Source organism: Zonotrichia leucophrys, unplaced genomic scaffold (genome assembly GCF_028769735.1).
Source record: "Zonotrichia leucophrys gambelii isolate GWCS_2022_RI unplaced genomic scaffold, RI_Zleu_2.0 Scaffold_458_40904, whole genome shotgun sequence".
NCBI classification, from domain to species: Eukaryota; Metazoa; Chordata; class Aves; order Passeriformes; family Passerellidae; genus Zonotrichia; species Zonotrichia leucophrys.
In genome coordinates, this window is record NW_026992663.1 from 10,917 (window position 1) to 28,822 (window position 17,906).

The following is a 17,906-nucleotide window of genomic DNA, read 5'->3' on the forward strand; positions in this document are numbered from 1 at the left end:
GAGGTGTGAGCTGTATTGCACAGCGCTTGCTGTGGGCCAGAGAGCACAAAGCAGGCTGGCCTGGTGGGCCTGAATATTCCTGCAAAACACTCTGCATCCCACACCTTTGCTCTGGCTCAGTGCAGAACTGCAGGATTGCAGGCGCTTCCTCCCAGAGCTGCGTGAGGCGCTGGCTCCTGCAGATGTGCCCTGCCAAGCTGTCCCTGCCTCACGCTGGCCTCGCTTCCCCTGGCACCAGAGCCGGGCCTGAAGGAGGCTGCCCTGTGCTCCAGCCTGCCGAGCAGCCCGGCTCCCTGCCCCGGTGCCCAGAGTGCTGCACACACTGCTGGCCTTTGCCAGGAGTTGCAGGGCAGCCGGCAGAAGAGGAGGAATCCTCAGGCAGCCCAGCGGCCCTCGGCTGCCCTGGGCCTTTCTCTGCTCCTGGGCACACTCCAGACGGCCAATGCCTCCAGGCTGGGCTGTGCCCAGCACGGCTGCGCTTCCCCTCGGCAGCAGCCAGCTGCCACCTGGGCTCTGAGAGCGGAGGAATCACCCGCTGCCAGGAACAGGCACCCAGGGCCCGGCTGCTGCCTCTTGCAGCTCCAAGGGCCTCCTTCCAGCCTGCCTCTGCCGGGGCTCAGCCTGCTCCGGCCTCTGCCGGGGCTCTGCTGGGGCTCCACCCCGGCCAAGGCCGGGCCTGCTCTCACCTCCCAGGCGCTGACAGCTCTGCAACACAGGAGACCTTCCCGAGCACCCTCTCTGATCTTTCTGCTTTCTCACTTGAGCAAGGCTCTCCTCCAGCCAAAGAGATTATTGCTTTTCGGGATACAAATCCATATGGCAGGAACACCAATGCTCTCCAGTCACAGCTGAAGGCCTGCATCTGCACAGGGTGTTGGGCGTCCTCATTCTTTTGGGTTTGCCTTCAAATGCCATTGCCCTTTCTGCCTCAAATAGAAATACCAAAGCTGGCCAAAAACAGACCAGTGGGCCAGATTCCAAAAGCTGTGTGGTCTGGAGAGGATGAATGAAGAACATCCTTCTTCCCCACTTTCACACCATGCCAAAGACACCGTGTCACTTTCCACCTTTAAGAAACAACAGACAATTCAGAAGAAATTCTTGAGCATATTCGCAGAGTGAGAAGGAAGGGAATCTTCAAGGTGAGTTGTGGTTTTAGAAACTGTATTCATTTCCAATCCTACTCTGCAGTCCTATTAGACAATCCTACTCTAACCCTAACCTTAACCCTAATCCTAATCCTTATCCTTATCCTAATCCTAATCCTACCCTACAATCCTACTCTAAACTGGTTGACGAGTAAATGGTCCTGATGTAATTGTCACATTCTCGTCACCCTCTTCTTCACTGAAACAATCAGCGGCACCAGGCTGGACGCAGGCTCAGCAAATTCTATAAATGGATGCTGCCAAAAGGAAAAAAAAACAAATCACCAAAAAATAATGGACCGTGACTTTCCAAGCTCAGTGCTTCACAGGATTCCTCTGGCTTCTAGAAGGATGCAGGAAGAGGACCAATGGGACCATCTACACCTCCATCTTTATGTGCAGGACTTTGCCATTACAGGCAAATGTGGCCCAGAATCCCACTCATCCATTTTTGCAAGTGTCTTCATCTTGCTAGGATTTTTTTCCCTGCCAGTGCTTTAGAAATGGTGCTTTCTGTCCTTGGAGTTTCTTCTTTTCAGGAAACTCCAAAGCCTCACACTGGTCCCTCTCTTTGAAAGACAGGCACTGTGCTGACTCCCACAGGGAGACAGAGCAGTGTCTGCCTTTCCATGCCCTGCCCCTCCCCTCGTGTGCTGGATGGCACATTCCTTCCCAGCAGGGCCAGCCCAGTGGCATTGGGTCCTGCAGTTCCCTCTCTGCCACACAACCTGGCAGTAACCCTGGCACAGTTCCCGTCTGCTTGAGCGTGCCAGGCAGCAGATGGGGCTGGGACAAGTCCCTCCCAGGTGTCCCTGTTTGCGTGGCAGAAACCTCTAAGGGTGGGCTGGGGGGTGCAAACCAGGGCCCCCGGGAGGCTCACAATGAGCCCCCCACAGCCCCTGCTGCCCACAGCCAAATCTCTGAGCCCTAGGCTGGGACTGGCTTCCTTGGGTTCCTGCAGCACCATTTCATGTCTCTGTACCCTGCATTGCTCTACTTCAATTCTTTTGCCATTAGATAAAATTGAACACCCCACCAAATGACAAAAGAGGGCGACCAAAACAGCCAGAGGAGCTCTCTGACTCAGGAAATGTGGATAGAGGTGGAGTTACCCAGTTTTGTGAAGAACAGGCCCCAGGGAGACTTTATTGCCACTTTGCAAGACTTCAGAGTGGCTTTGAAGAAAGTGAGGGACATATTTTTTACAGGGCCAGTTACAATAGGATGTGGGTGAATATTTTTAAACACAAATAGGATCTAATCAGAACTTGTTTACTTGGAGCATGGTGTGACCCTGGCACAGGTTGCCCCAAGAGCTTGTAGGTGCCCCATCCCTGCAACCATTCCGGCTCCAGTGAGAAAGGGCTCTGAGCAACCTGATCTCTTTAAAGATGTCCCTGCTCCTTGCAGGACACTTGCACCAGAGGACCTTTACACGGCCCTGCCAGCCCAGCCCAGTCTAGGATTCCTCACCATTTTCATTTGAAGAGCACCAAGGGTGGAGGTGAGGAGGAAGGGGACTCATGTGATGCCTTGGACTTGAGTGGAGGAGGAGCCCATCCCTCAGAGCCTGTTTCACCTGCAGCCCCTTGACATTTTACCTGCAGGAGCTCCCTGGCAGACCAGCGCTGCTCCTCGTCTGTCTGCAGGCAGCAGCTCAGGAAGTCACGCAGGCAAGGCGAGAATCGCTTGGGCTGCCGCAGCCGTGGGGTCCCTACTGTGGCTATCAGTTGTGTAGCCTGGAGAAAAAGGAGACACCAGGCTCCACTTGCTGCTTTCACATCTCTAAGTGCTCTCCCACCTCCCTTTGTTTAACCTCTGCTCTTCAGTGGCAGTTTCTGCCCTGGCAGAGACCCAGAGATTATTTTCCTTTACCAACCAGAAACCCAAACCCTGATGCAGCCACAGCTTTTCCACCATCCCACAGATCTTGCCTTGGCAGCTGATTTCATTGACTGAGCTAGTTAGTGGGAACTACATCAGCAAAAGCACATTTGCTTCTCTGAGGATTCACACTAGCTTCAGAGGCTTTTTGGAAGAGAGACTGTGCTATACAAACTAATTTCATCGGTTACTACATGAAAGGCACATCTGCAGTGCTTGTTGGTCCTTTAAGCGCACGTGCCCAAGAACAAAACTCATCAAGCTATTTGCGCTTTTCTTGAAAACAATGGTAATTGGAAGGAAAGAAAGGGAATCCGTCAATTAATCCCCAGGTAAGGAAATAAACATTTGCAATCTCATCTTCAACAGAGACACATTAAGATTGCTGCACAAATGTAGAGGGATGAAAATTCCTGCTTGGGCACAAAGGAGCCACCTGCAGCTCTGTCTCTCAGCAGTGTGAAAATTGCAGCTTCCCATTTTGCAGCAAAAGAAAAATTGTCATGGTCAGAAGAAGGAAAGGTGCCATCCCTATGGCAACCCTGTGCTTATTTGGCTACTCAAGTCAATGCATTAATGGTAGGCCCATGCCAGAAAGAGCCAGGAAACAAATGGGAGGTTTTGTCAGGCTGTCCACATCACCAGGCTCTGGCTTGGTGATGCAGAGAATGTGCCTTTGGCTAGGAGAGAAACGCGGTGACTGAGTGTTTCAGCAGCACTGCACAAGAAGCAGAAGAGACTCAGTGGCCTTTACACTCTCATGCCCAGGGTTCAGGCATGTTTCCCAGTGAGAGGAAACTGCTCAGGGAGTTAGGCTCATCTCTAAAGACCACAGTTTTAGAAACTTTGTTGGGTTTGAGTCTCCTTCCTTCATTTCTGGAAAGATAACAGCAGTTGTCAGATGCTTCTTTTCTGCTCTTAAGGCCATCTCCACAGCCAAAGGACTGGAACCACTTAAAAGCCAAAGGAAAGTGTTGCCTGAGAATAGAGTTTGTTTGCATGTGATAAGGCTTGAGTTCCCCCACTGCTGCAACCAAAAGTACAGCAGATGCTGATGTGTTGCAGGCACATTTTTAGGAGGGGTCCTTGGTGGAAGTGGTTCAGGCAGATGGCAATGGGCTTTTGTCCAATGGCACACAGGACAAGGGGCAGGTGAGAAAGACAGTGGGATCAGTGAGTATTTGCTCCTTACCGTGATGGGACTTTGGTTCCAGTAGGGAGGTTCTTGTTCTCTCATTTCAATCCCCACAATTCCGAATGACCATATGTCCACTTTGGGACCATATGGTTGGCCTGTGATGACTTCAGGCGCCAGCCACCAAGGAGTCCCGACTACCGAGCACCGTCTGCTCTGCTCAGGGCTGAGCTGAGTAGAGAGGCCAAAATCACCTGAGGAGAAAGCAAAACACTGTTTCTATTTGAATTCTATGCAATTAGGAAAGCAAGCCAAAGAATTCCCCAGCAGAAGTGTTTGAAAATGTGTTCTTGGATCTCCTGGCATTGGCGACTTTTAAACTCCCCCCATTTTTACACTGTGTCCAGTAGTGTCTTTTGTTCTTTGGAAGCTTTAGACTTGTAACTCCCTCCCTCTGGAAGGGACACACACAGAGCAAGGCCACTCCTGACTGCTTGTTCCTTGTCCTACCTCTGTGCGCGTTGCAACTGTGCCCTCAGCTCACAGCGGGTGTCCCTGCACTGCCACCAGCCCCATTTTTGGGGAGCTGGCTGTCCCTCCAAGCAGCCCCACACCCACATCCCTGGAATGCTGCTCCTGACCAAGATTATACTGACCCAGCTTGACAGAACCGTCGGTTCTGAGAAGGATGTTGTCACTCTTCATATCTCTATGGATCACATGGTTGGAGTGAAGAAAATGCAGTCCTTGCAGGCACTGAGAGAGAAAACAGAAAGAGGAGGGCAAAAATGAGTGAGGAGATTTCATCCCACAAGAAAGGCAACAAAGAATCTAAAAGATTCCCTCTCCAGGGGCATGGGCAGTAATGGCAGAACACAGTGCCACTGAGAGGAAGAGCTTGCTGCTCCAACACTTGCAGAGCAGGACCTTTCTGAGGAAAGGCATGTCAGCTTCTGAAAGAGCAACAGCACCTGCTGTTGTAGACTGTCCCCTGCAAACCAGCCAGGATGACTGCTGCTGCAGTGCATGTGCTCAGAAGGAAAGAGCATTTTGGCTGCACTCCTGTCCTTGTATGCTGAGGCCTGAGAGAAACGAGTCTCTCTCTTTTTTCTTTGCTGATCATTTCAATTCCTACCACCAGCACCTTTGCTTTCACAGGCAAGGAATGCAGTGAAGACAGACTCCAGGCAAACATTTAGAGAGTCAAGGTGGAGAACAGCAAATACAAATACATGAGCCAGAGCGAGAATCCAACAGCAGGAGAGAAGAGTACTGGCACTGAGTACAGGGAGTGCAGGGGCACTGGCAGGCCTTTCACTTGAGATGCTTTTACTTGCACATAGCATACCAGCAACACAGAACCAAAGGTTGGCACAGGAAATCACTGCAGGTCTGAGCCCCTGTTTCCCAGACAATCCTGCCCAAGGCCTTGGAAACACAGATGGGATTGCTGACCTCCCGGCTGATGGCTGCAATGTGGCTTTCAAAGATGTCACACTCATTGATGACATCTCTCAGAGTGCCTCCATCCATGTACTCCATAATCAGCCAGAGTTCCTCACCCACAAGGTAGCTGAAAGAAGGAAATAAGGGCATGGAGATGAACATGCATGGCTATGTTGATTTTTGCTTCCAGGTTTCTTATTTCCAGATGCCTTTGTGACAAGGACAGAATCATAGGAACAGATATTCCCTCTTGGCTGTGCATTGTTTGCACTCTGTGCAGTCTCAAGGAGAAAGGCACAGCTGTGAAAAAGGAGATGTCTTAGACAGCTAGTGAGTGAAAAATGCAGTTTAGAAACAGCCCAGATATAAAACCTGTCAGGCATGGTGTTTCTGGAAATAAGCACCTATTCATCCTGGCATGAAAAGCAATGGCAAAGAGGGGCAACAATCCAATGGAATTTCATTTTAGTATGGTTCATCAGCACTTAAAAAACTTTAAAAAATCAATCCCGAAAAAATGTGGAGGCAGTAAACTTCGAGGCTGATGACTAAGGAAGATACAGCTGTTTCAGGTTTTGAATAATTTTGGAATAATTTTCAAACTAGGTGTGCCAGGGAAGACTCATGCAGACAGGATGCACTCTCTTCTCATCCATTGGAGATGAGTAGAGAGATATGAATAAATAAAGATTAACCACTCTACTTTCTGCTACTGACCAAAGTGGGTTTTTAACCTCTCATGTTTACTGTATGTAAATGCACACATGGGATAAGACCATAACCACTCACCTGTCTAAGTAATTCACAAAATTGGGACTCCTGTACCTCTTCATGATTTGGATTTCATTAACGCTTCGTTCCATCCTCCTCGGTCCTTGAAGATTTATTTTCTTGATGGCCACCTAAAATGACATTGAAAATCAGTAACTTGAGCAGTTGGTGGCAGGGGACAACAACGCACATGGAGCGAGTGATTTTGCAATGACAGAGCTGAGCTGTGCCAAACTGCCTTGTGATTAGGCAGTGCAGTATTTAGGAACTGACATTCCAACAGCCCATTTCTCTGCTACCTTGGGGGCCAGTTACAGGACACGTTGGGCCACTGACATTTTGCCTTGTCCACTTGGTAACAGTGGTGTCTCAACTATCACCCACAAACCTCTGACCACACTCTCGTCTGCTCTTTCTAGGATTCAGAAGAAGTAATCAATGCCTTAATACTCTGTGGATACATCTTGGGCTACGGGCAGGGCTTAGGGCTTTTAGGGCACTTGCAGATCTCTCCCTGTGTGCAATTACCAAGTGCAGCACTGCAGGTGGCTAAGGAACTACCAGGACCTTTCCAATGGATTTGCTGGCAGGCAGAATTGAGAATTCAGGACTCTGAAGCCGTAGCCCCAAAGAGCAGGGAGGTGCTCTAAGGCACCACCTTTGTTTTAGCCATGGAGAGCGAGTGAGCACGTCCTTCTCTGAAAGGAAGCGCTGCCCTGCGTGCCTTCCTTCCGGCAGCTGAGGAGGACAAAGTGCCAAATGTATTTTGCAGGCTGGCCCCAGTGTGTGCTTGTTGTGCCTTTTCAGCACGGCTCTAGCCAAAGCTCCAGCCACAGCTCACACCAGAGGGGAAAGCCCCTCAAGAGCAGCAGAGTCTGCAGGGGCTGTTGACATTTACCTCTCCTCCTGTGGCAGTGTCGAGTGCTTTAAAAACCTCTCCAAAACTCCTAGAAACAAAAGAGAAGCAGAGAAAGGAGAAGCCATTTAGATCTTGCAGTGAAAGCCAGCCCACACAGGAGATCTGTGCTGTAAATGCCTCAAAGCTGCAGGACACTGGAAGCATAGAGATGTCCTTGACAATGCCTTCTGAGCACACTTAGAAATTCTGATCAGCACTGACAATCTAAGCCCAGTGCCTGAACACATTTGCAGCTTGTCTGACTTCACGCTTGATACCTATTCCACCAGCAAAACACCTGATGCATAGTTTTGTAAAATTAGCATTGCTTGGACTCACCCACTGCCAATATTTTCCAGTTCAATGTATCTGATGATAGGATTTTCCATCTTCATCATTCTCCCTGAGGGAAAGAAAATGCAAGATGTTCATTTTAAAGCAGAGATCTCACCTTCTCGGAGATACAAAAGGCACTGTCTGGGGCTCTGAGCCCTCCCTTTGTTAGCCAGCTCTGAGCTGGCTAACAACAACAGGAACAGGAACTGGAACAACAAGAACAGCACATCCACAGCACAAGTCTGGCTGGCACAGAGACTGATTTCTTGCATCCTTTGAAGTGAGAGACCTCTTGACAACAGACACACAGGGAAGCCCAGGGAGATACATTCAGAGGAGACTGAGACCAGAAGAGAATACCTACCAAGGCAAGTAAGTTTGTCATCTAGAAACATTGAGGAGAGCTGGAACTAACAGTGCCTTTGTTTTCTTGGGAATAGAGACTGCAAAATTTAGAAAAGGTTTCCTACTTGCTAAGATTAAATGCACCTGGACATCCAGAATCAATTGCTCTGAACAGATGTCAAGTTCAGAACAGGAGGAATATTGCCAAGTGTTCCCATCTTTTCCACCTTGCAGCAGTTGGCCAGAAGAATGCCTCTGCATTAGTAAACCAGAGCAGCTCATGCCAGAACCAATTACGACGGGGCTTTCAGCATCAGGACCCTCACCCTTTATGAGCAGGCTGAGCTCAAAGACGCCCTTGCCCGTGCCCCGCGTGAAGAACCACGCCGCTTCTCTTCACGCGGACAGCGCGGATCAGTCGCTCCCATTCCTCTCGCCCTCTTGGCACCGCACACCTCCCCATCTTCCCAACTCGGCATGGCGGGCACAGGCACAGAGGACAGCAGTGCTCCTCAGGCACCCCTGTGACACAGAGAGCTGCCCAGAGGAGATGCTGACCCTCTTGTGAGTGCAGGCCATGCGAGGCAGAAGCCGGCCCAGAGAAGGGGCTGCTGCCTCAGGCAGCTCCGCGCTGCAGCAGCCGGGCAGCAGCGGGACCCTCCCAGCTAAGGAAGGCTCCAGCCTCTGCAGTGCCTCCAGCCCTCAGGGGCAGGGCAGCGACCACAACAAGGCTGGCAAAGCCCCAGCATGAGCACTGACAGGGACTGATGGGAAGAAGGCAGAGTGAGCCTGAGCCCCAGAGAAGCTTTTGCCCCCATTCAGGACACAACAGGATGGGCTTTGAGATCAGCCCCACCGAGGTGTGGATCAGTGCCCTTTTTGTCGCAACAGGTGATGGTAGACACAGAATCCACTGGGCTCTCTTCTCAACTCTACCAGGTCTTATCTGAGAGCACAGCATTGGCAGCTGTTAAATGCAAGAAGCAGATTCATTGGGTTGTGCTGCAGAATCACAAAGGGTTTGATTTGTTCTCCTAGAGACTGATCTCAGCAGGGCTTCTACCAGTGGCTAGAACTCAAGCAGTCACAGGCATCTGCTGATGCAGGAACAATTCCTGCTTCTGCCTTCGGCAGAGAGGGCAGCCCAGGTAAACTCCAGCCAGTCTAAGCTGCCCTCAGAGGCAGCAGGAACAGCCAGAGCTCTCTCTTGCTGCCTTGGAGCAATGCCAGCACTTCTGTGACACTGAAGTGAGGAGAACCCTTTGGTACAGCTCTGCTGACACGTGCACACAATACACTGTCCCTCAGATAAGAAAGATAGCAGACGTACTGTGCTGCTCCAGGGAGTCACCCGCCATTTCCAGTTGCAGAGCAGCAGCTGGGTCAGCACAGGAGGTGAACCAAGTGCTCAGGCTCCACGTCTTCGGCTGGGGAGCAAAGGCTCCTTGGGACGGCGCTGCTGCAGCAGCTTCACTGTCAGAGTTGGTGTAGATCTGAGAGAAGAAATGAGTTGATGTCAGCAAGGTGTGGCAAAGATTGCCCTGAAATGCAAGAGAGATTGCCATTTAAAATGCAAGCCCTTAGGAAGCTGCTGTCAGCCACATGCAGAGCTCTTCAACTGGATTGCTTTGGATTCCCCATATGTGAAACCAAATGGTCAAAACCAAAGGCTGGTTTTACTTGAGTTCCTAGCCACTTTCCTATTCTAAAGGATGACTGCAGCAACGACCGCTCCACTTCCTCCCAAAGACTCCTTTCCCCCTCCTAGGTCTGCAGATACATTTGCAGCTCCTCATTCTCATGTTCTACCTCCTGCCACGAAATTCTGTTTTTCTGCACCTTCCTCGGGACGTGCTTCTCCTGCAGCATCTCTGGATGGTACAGTTCCTGGGCCTCATGCCAGCTTCGGGGCTCTTGGTTGCCCGTCATTTGCTGGAACTCTCTGCAGGCTGCCAGGTAGGATGGCGACACTTCCACCTCAAGTCAAACAGAACAAAGCAGTCAGAGACTACAGCTTGTCCCCGTCAGCCAGGAGTCATCGACTGGGAAGAAAGTAAAGGACAGGAGCTGATTTGACAAGGGATACAGACAGCTTGTAGCTGGTATTCCAAATCTATGTGAGTGACCACGTTCACCTGCAAAAAACACCTCAAGAAACAAGGTCACCTGGAAGAAGCCAGCAGGAGTTCATTGGGATGACTGCTGGCTAAATGGCCAAGGGAGTAATGCCACTGTCTAGAGCATCAGCTGAGATTCAGCAGAGCAGGAAGTGTCCTTGAGAGCAGCTCTGACAGAGGCCTCATCAGGATGGCAACACCCCACTCAGAGGCAACACCCCACCCCCCTGCTGCTCTGCACTGCAAAGGCAAGGAGGGCAGAAACCACTCCTTGGGTGACTGCAGTGCCTATTGATATTTCACTCGCTTTTCTAGAGCCTTTTGCTCCTGAACGAGGCAATTAATTTTCTCTTTGATGATTTAAAATTTTTAGTCTGCCCTCTTCTTCCTTGCCTTGATCCTAGCCTCAGTTTCCAGCAGCTGTGCCAGAACCTGTTTGTCCATGTTCTGTAAACAACAACGGAAAGGACTCTCTTTCATGAGTGGAGTGGCTGCCATTCTTTCATTCACCTGTTTTTGTTGACTGTCCCTCTGCATAGGGAGATTCTTCTCCTCTTGGATGTCTTCATTCCTCCTCTTCACTGCCATGTCAATCTGAGCTTCAGGCAGCTCTGCTTGTGGCTCTGCCTTGATGTTCTGTGCACACAGATGCAGAGCAAGTGACTGGGAGCTGCCATCAGGCTCAGCTTTTTCCTCTTTTAGCCTCAAAATCACATTGATTCATCCCCTTCCTTCTGCTTCCCTACCCACATCTGCCTCCATTTCAAACCTCCTGTCCCAGGGCTGATCTGTGCAGATTCCAAGGCTCTGTGCTTCCAGTGCCTGTGGGATTCCTGGCCTCCTCAGTCCCAAGAGCTGTGGTTTATGCCCTTCTTCCTGCCCTTCTGTCGTGGGGTGACAGCCTTTATCCCAATATCGTGTGTTATGTCTGGCAGCTGTGCCTTTTCCCCCACCCCCCCCCCCCCGGCAGTCTGGCTGTGGCGGGATGGGGAAGAGAGGAGGGGGGGGGGGGGGGGGGGTGTGACCAGGCACTTTTGGCTTTTGGCTTTTGCTGCTTGGCTTTGCTAGCTGCTTGCTTGCTGCTTGCTTGCTTGCTTGCTTGCTTGCTTTTTGCTTTTGCGCTGGTTTTTTTTTTTTTTTTTTTTTTTTTTCCTTTTTCTTTTGTTCTCTCTCTCTCTTTCTTACCCTCCCCTGAAGATACTGGACCGGCTCCGGATTCTGCGGATTTTGACCTGCGAGCTCCAGGACACCCGAAGCCTGCTAGAGAAGATTCGGCGCCCTCCACAACACAGTCTGGTCCCTTTTCTTTTCTTGTGTTGGGGAGTGTTCTTTTGTTACTTGTAAATAAATAGGTTTTGTTTTCCACTTTGATCCTCCGAGAAATTCCTTCCCGAACCCGGTGTTGGGGGAGGGGTGGTTGGAGGTTTGTTTTGTTCTGGGGGGCTCCCTCTTGGAGATTTCCCCTAATTTGTCCTAAACTAGGACAATAAATTTTTTGGTGCGTTGGCCGGGAAACCGGAGGCCAAAAACAGTGGAAAAAAAACCTATAACAATAATATTTTGGTTTTGGTTGTTTTGTGGGCATATTGGTGATTCATAATGTCATTTGGAGTGGAAGCTTGCCGGTTTTTCTGGTCCCTAGGGGCTTTTGAAGTTTTAATACCTTTGTGGTCCCTAGGGTTATTTCCTTACCCCAAAATAGCTCTGATGTTGTCCCTAATAAGTAGCTTTTGTAAGCGGGGGCACTAACCAGAATAATCATTGTGCTGGCCTTATGTGTGATGATGTGTCGGATAACAGTGCTGGACTTTATTTCAGGAATGTATGGATTGTTGTCATGGCTGTGTACTCAGTTTGTTTGGGGAGAAGAAGAGGAAGGGGCTTTTCAGCCTTTGTCTTCCTTCTTCTCCTACAAATTGTTGACATCTCTATTAGAAAATACTGACTTTCCCCTGAGTTTGAAAGAAACCATCTTTCTGGCATTTAATTTATTAAGCCTTGTCTATACTGTCTGGAGTGTATATAAAATGAAAGCTGAGATTTCTAGAGGGGTTAGAGAGACTCCTGATTCAGGAGTAAAACAAAACAGGAAAAATCTTGACTGGAGTGGAAAATGGGAAGATATGGGCCAGACTTTAAAGGAATTTTCTGATCCTATAGACTGGGACTTTCCATCTGATCAAATTCAGAATCCAGTCGAGGTGGCAAAGTATTTGAGGGAGAAGTGCCATGGTAATACTAAGGAAGAAAGGATTACTGCAGTGAGCTGGGCCTTGGCGTTTGTTTACCGTACTCTGCTAGATACTGTGGAGCAGCAGATAGCAGAAAGGGAACAGGGAGATAAGTTAGCTACTATCCCAGTGACCCAGGCTGCAGCTAACATCCCAGGCTCCAGGCTAGCAGCTGAATCAGACAATAGGCCCCAAACCATGGCTGTTGCAGCTAATACAAGAGGTGGAAAGTGTAAAGGCAAGACCGATCGGAAGGTGGAGGATGATGACGATGATGCAGAAGAAGGACCCTCACCAAAATCAGAGGCCACATCAAGGGGCACAGAATCTGGAGCCAATATTGACTCCTTTTCTCTGAAGGACCTCAGAGGCCTAAGAAAGGATTACAGCCGACAACCTGACGAATCTATTATTAGTTGGTTAGTCCGCCTTTGGGATGCTGCAGGGGAGGTTACGATTTTGGATGGTACTGAAGTGAGGCATTTGGGATCCCTGTCACATGATCCTGCCATCGATCAAGGTGTAATGAGGGGGGCTAACCCTCACAGCCTCTGGGAACGGGTCCTAAGAAGCGTAGCAGAACGGTACCTGTGTACGGATGATCTCTATATGCAGCAGACACGGTGGAAGACCATAGAACAGGGGATCCAACGCCTGAGAGAGATGGCGGTCGCAGAGCTCGTTTTCTCAGATGACACAACAACTAGGAATCCGGACCTGGTACCATGCACTCCGATAATGTGGAGGAAACTTGTGCGACTTGGGCCACCTGAATACGCTTCCGCCCTAGCAATAATGAAGCGAGATGATACATATGAGACTGTGCTCGATATGGCAAAGAAGCTTCGAGCGTACGCAGATGCTGTGCATGGCCCAACTCATGCCAGAATTGCAGCAGTGGAAACCCGACTGCAGAAACTAGAAGACAAAATAGAGGAGAATCATAAGAAACTCCGGGAAGAGATTAAGGAGGACCTTATTGAAATCTCAGCCGTACAAATTAGAAGCCCTGGTGTCCAACGCCGGCGCTCCTTTGATGGGGAGAGAAGGTACATCCCACGGGCTGAGTTATGGTTTTTCCTGCGTGAGTCTGGAGAAGACATGAGAAGATGGGATGGAAAACCCACCGCTGCTTTGGCACAACGGGTGCGTGATTTGAAGAGAAGAGAAAGTATAACCAAAAAGATAGCAGCTCCGGTCGCTCGTAGCCGAGATGTTAAGTATGACGATGACGATGACATGTCCGATCCCCTTGAAGGAACTTCCAAGGCATATGCCCAAGGAAAGAAGGACAATCTGGCTTAGAGGGGCCCTGCCTCCAGCCAGGAAGAGGCACGGGAGAACCGGGTTTTTTGGAAGGTGTGGATCAGATGGCCTGGCACATCAGAGCCATAAGACTATGAAGCATTGGTTGACACTGGATCACAATGTACCTTAATGCCATCGGAACACGTGGGGACAGAACCTGTTTCCATTGCTGGAGTGACGGGGGGATCACAACAGTTGACGTTGTTGGAAGCTGAGGTGAGCTTGACTGGGAAGGAGTGGCAGGAACATCCAATTGTGACTGGTCCAGAGGCTCCGTGTATTTTGGGCATAGACTTTCTTCGGAATGGCTATTACAAAGATCCTAAGGGATTCAGGTGGGCTTTTGGAATAGCTGCAGTTGAGATAGAGGGTATTAAACAATTGAATACCTTGCCTGGACTATCAGAGGACCCATCTGCAGTAGGACTTTTGAAGGTAGAGGAGCAGCGAGTGCCAGTTGCCACCTCAACAGTGCACCGCAGGCAGTACCGGACGAATCGAGATGCTGTGATCCCCATCCACAAGATGATTCGAGAGCTGGAGAGCCAAGGGGTGGTCAGTAAAACCCACTCACCCTTTAACAGCCCTATCTGGCCCGTGCGAAAATCTGACGGAGAGTGGAGATTGACTGTGGACTATCGTGCCTTGAATGAAGTGACTCCACCACTGAGTGCGGCTGTACCGGACATACTGGAACTGCAGTACGAGCTGGAGTCCAAGGCAGCAAAGTGGTACGCGACCATTGATATAGCTAACGCGTTTTTCTCCATCCCTCTGGCAGTAGAATGCAGGCCTCAGTTTGCTTTTACATGGAGGGGAGTGCAGTATACCTGGAACCGATTGCCCCAGGGGTGGAAACACAGTCCTACCATCTGTCATGGACTGATCCAGGCTGCACTAGAAGAGGGTGAGGCTCCAGAACATTTACAATATATTGACGATATCATTGTTTGGGGGAACACGGCAATAGAAGTGTTTGAGAAAGGAGAGAAGATAATTCATATTCTCCTGGACGCCGGATTTGCCATTAAGAAGAGCAAAGTCAAGGGACCTGCCCGAGAAATTCAGTTCTTGGGGGTGAAGTGGCAAGATGGACGGCGTCAGATTCCTGCGGATGTTATTAACAAAATCACTGCTATGTCCCCACCAACTGATAAGAAGGAGACACAGGCTTTCTTAGGTGCTATAGGTTTCTGGAGGATGCACATCCCTGAGTATAGTCAGATTGTGAGACCCCTTTATCTGGTTACCCGCAAGAAGAACGACTTCCATTGGGGCCCTGAGCAGCAGCAAGCTTTTGTCCAGATCAAGCAGGAGATCGCTCATGCTGTAGCCCTTGGTCCAGTCAGGACAGGACCAGATGTGAAGAATGTGCTCTACTCTGCAGCCGGGAGCCATGGTCTGTCCTGGAGCCTTTGGCAAAAGCTACCTGGCGAGACCCGAGGCCGACCATTGGGATTTTGGAGTCGGAGCTACAGGGGGTCTGAAGATAACTATACTCCAACAGAAAAGGAAATCTTGGCTGCCTATGAAGGAGTCCAAGCCGCCTCAGAGGTGATTGGTACAGAGGCACAACTCCTTCTGGCACCCCGACTACCGGTGCTGGGATGGATGTTCAGAGGAAAGGTTCCCTCTACCCACCATGCCACCAGTGCTACTTGGAGTAAGTGGATTGCCCTCATTACGCAGCGCGCTCGGATTGGGAAGTTAAATCGCCCTGGGATTCTAGAAATAATTACAAATTGGCCCGAAGGTGAAAGCTTTAGTGTCGCAGATGAGGAGCAAGAGCCAGTGACCCGGGTTGAGGAAGCTCCGCCATACAATCAGTTGCCAGTAGAAGAAACACGTTACGCCCTATTCACTGATGGTTCTTGTCGTGTCATAAGGATGAAACGGAGGTGGAAAGCAGCTGTATGGAGTCCCACTCGACGGGTTGCAGAGGCTACTGAAGGAGAGGGTGAATCCAGTCAATTTGCTGAAATCAAAGCTATTCAACTGGCCCTAGATATTGCAGAGAGAGAGAGGTGGCCAAGGCTCTATTTGTATACCGATTCTTGGATGGCAGCCAACGCTCTATGGGGATGGCTGAAGAGATGGAAAGAGGCCAACTGGCAGCGCAGAGGAAAACCAATTTGGGCTGCGGAAGAGTGGAAGGATATCGCTACTCGGTTAGAGAAGTTACCTGTGAAGGTTCGCCATGTAGATGCCCATGTCCCCAGAAGTAGAGCTAATGAAGAGCAGCAAAACAACCAGCAAGTACATCAGGCTGCAAAGATAGGGGAGTTGAAGATAGATCTCGACTGGGAGCATAAGGGAGAGTTATTCTTAGCACGATGGGCCCATGATGCCTCAGGCCACCAGGGTAGAGATGCCACCTATAAGTGGGCACGAGACCGAGGGGTGGATCTAACCATGGACAGTATTTCTCAGGTTATTCGTGACTGTGAGACGTGCGCTGCCATTAAGCAGGCCAAGCGACTGAAGCCCCTCTGGTATGGGGGGCGGTGGTCTAAGTACAAATACGGGGAGGCCTGGCAGATTGATTACATCACACTGCCCCAGACACGCCAGGGCAAGCGCTATGTACTAACCATGGTAGAAGCCACCACAGGATGGTTGGAAACCTACCCTGTGTCCCATGCTACAGCCTGTAACACTATCTTGGGCCTTGAGAAGCAGGTCCTTTGGAGGCACGGTACTCCCGAAAGAATTGAGTCGGATAATGGAACTCATTTTAAAAACAATCTTATTAATACTTGGGCTAGGGAACATGGCATCGAGTGGGTATACCATATCCCCTATCATGCACCAGCTGCAGGGAAGGTGGAAAGGTACAATGGATTGTTAAAAACCACCTTAAAGGCATTGGGAGGGGGGTCTTTAAAAAACTGGGAGCAGCATTTGGCAAAGGCTACCTGGTTAGTTAACACTCGAGGTTCCACCAACCGAGCGGGTCCTGCTCAGTCTGAGCTCCTTAATATAGTAGATGGGGATAAAGCCCCAGTGGCCCATGTCAGAGGTTTGTTGGGAAAGACAGTATGGATCAACCCTGCCTCGAGTACAGACAAACCCATCCGTGGGATTGTCTTTGCTCAAGGACCAGGTAATACATGGTGGATAATGCAGAAAGATGGAACAACACGGTGTGTACCTCAGGGAGACCTGATTGTGGGATGAGACTCATATATGACTGTCATTGTTTGTTGAATGTGAGACAGAAGGAAACTGTAAGAGTCAAAGGTTTGAGCAAGTAAGATGAGAGGAATGCGTAAGTGTCAAAAGGTGTGAGTAAGTGAAATGAATGTTTTTTATTGTATGTTCACGATACGGGATAAGGGGTGGAGTGTCGTGGGGTGACAGCCTTTATCCCAATATCGTGTGTTATGTCTGGCAGCTGTGCTTTTTCCCCCCCCCCCCCCCGGCAGTCTGGCTGTGGCGGGATGGGGAAGAGAGGAGGGGGGGGGGGGGGGTGTGACCAGGCACTTTTGGCTTTTGGCTTTTGCTGCTTGGCTTTTGCTAGCTGCTTGCTTGCTTGCTTGCTTGCTTGCTTTTTGCTTTTGCGCTGGTTTTTTTTTCCTTTTTCTTTTGTTCTCTCTCTCTCTTTCTTACCCTCCCCTGAAGATACTGGACCGGCTCCGGATTCTGCGGATTCTGACCTGCGAGCTCCAGGACACCCGAAGCCTGCTAGAGAAGATTCGGCGCCCTCCACAACACAGTCTGGTCCCTTTTCTTTTCTTGTGTTGGGGAGTGTTCTTTTGTTACTTGTAAATAAATAGGTTTTGTTTTCCACTTTGCTCCTCCGAGAAATTCCTTCCCGAACCCGGTGTTGGGGGAGGGGTGGTTGGAGGTTTGTTTTGTTCTGGGGGGCTCCCTCTTGGAGATTTCCCCTAATTTGTCCTAAACCAGGACAGTGACTCAAGAACATTGGGGTTCCTGCCACTTGGATTTGGATCCCTAAATGCAATCTCCTCGGGATGAGGAAAGACAGGAACCCAACATGACAGGTCAGAGGCCAAGTTCTAGCTGTCACTGCCTGCAGGAAAAGGCTAAGTCCTGCAGGACCTCCAGCACTCAGCACCCTCAGCCAGACACAGCAAGTGCTGGCAACTCAGAAACTTGCACCTCTGCCTTGCACTAAAGACAGTACCTCTCACAACGGGCATTTACAGGTACAGAGTATTGCGGTGTGACCCCTCCATGGAGCTGGTGGACTCACCATTTCTGCAAGCGTTTGAAAAAAGACTCAATGTGGCACTGGGTGCCGTGCTCTAGTTGAGATGTTAGGGC

At 50.1% G+C, this 17,906-nt stretch overlaps 1 protein-coding gene across 1 annotated transcript; it reads right to left on the bottom strand.

Moving 5' to 3' along the window:
• Positions 1-773: 773 nt before the first annotated feature.
• LOC135441730 (serine/threonine-protein kinase PAK 3-like) lies at positions 774-14,362 on the bottom strand. The gene is made up of 14 exons (XM_064701272.1): positions 14,302-14,362; positions 13,745-13,845; positions 13,167-13,229; positions 10,591-10,716; positions 9,773-9,940; positions 9,294-9,456; positions 7,622-7,685; positions 7,283-7,331; positions 6,403-6,515; positions 5,623-5,740; positions 4,824-4,923; positions 4,225-4,421; positions 2,750-2,887; positions 774-1,405 (listed from the first exon to the last, which is right to left on the bottom strand). Exons 1-14 carry the CDS (start codon positions 14,360-14,362, stop codon positions 1,322-1,324), a joined length of 1,545 nt encoding a protein of 514 aa, XP_064557342.1. The 3' UTR covers positions 774-1,321.
• Between the last annotated feature and the right edge of the window lie 3,544 nt (positions 14,363-17,906).

Bases quoted from the DNA above. Each gene is read 5' to 3' on its own strand.
- LOC135441730 (XM_064701272.1), bottom strand. From the start codon at position 14,362: ATGGTCGCGTACCACTTTGCTGCCTTGGACTCCAGCTCGTACTGCAGT. The intron at 5,741-6,402 runs GTGAGTGGTTAT...TCCTTCTTTCAG, and splicing joins TTTGTGAATTACTTAGACAG to CTACCTTGTGGGTGAGGAAC. The intron at 4,924-5,622 runs GTCAGCAATCCC...TTTCTCTCTCAG, and splicing joins TTGCAGCCATCAGCCGGGAG to TGCCTGCAAGGACTGCATTT.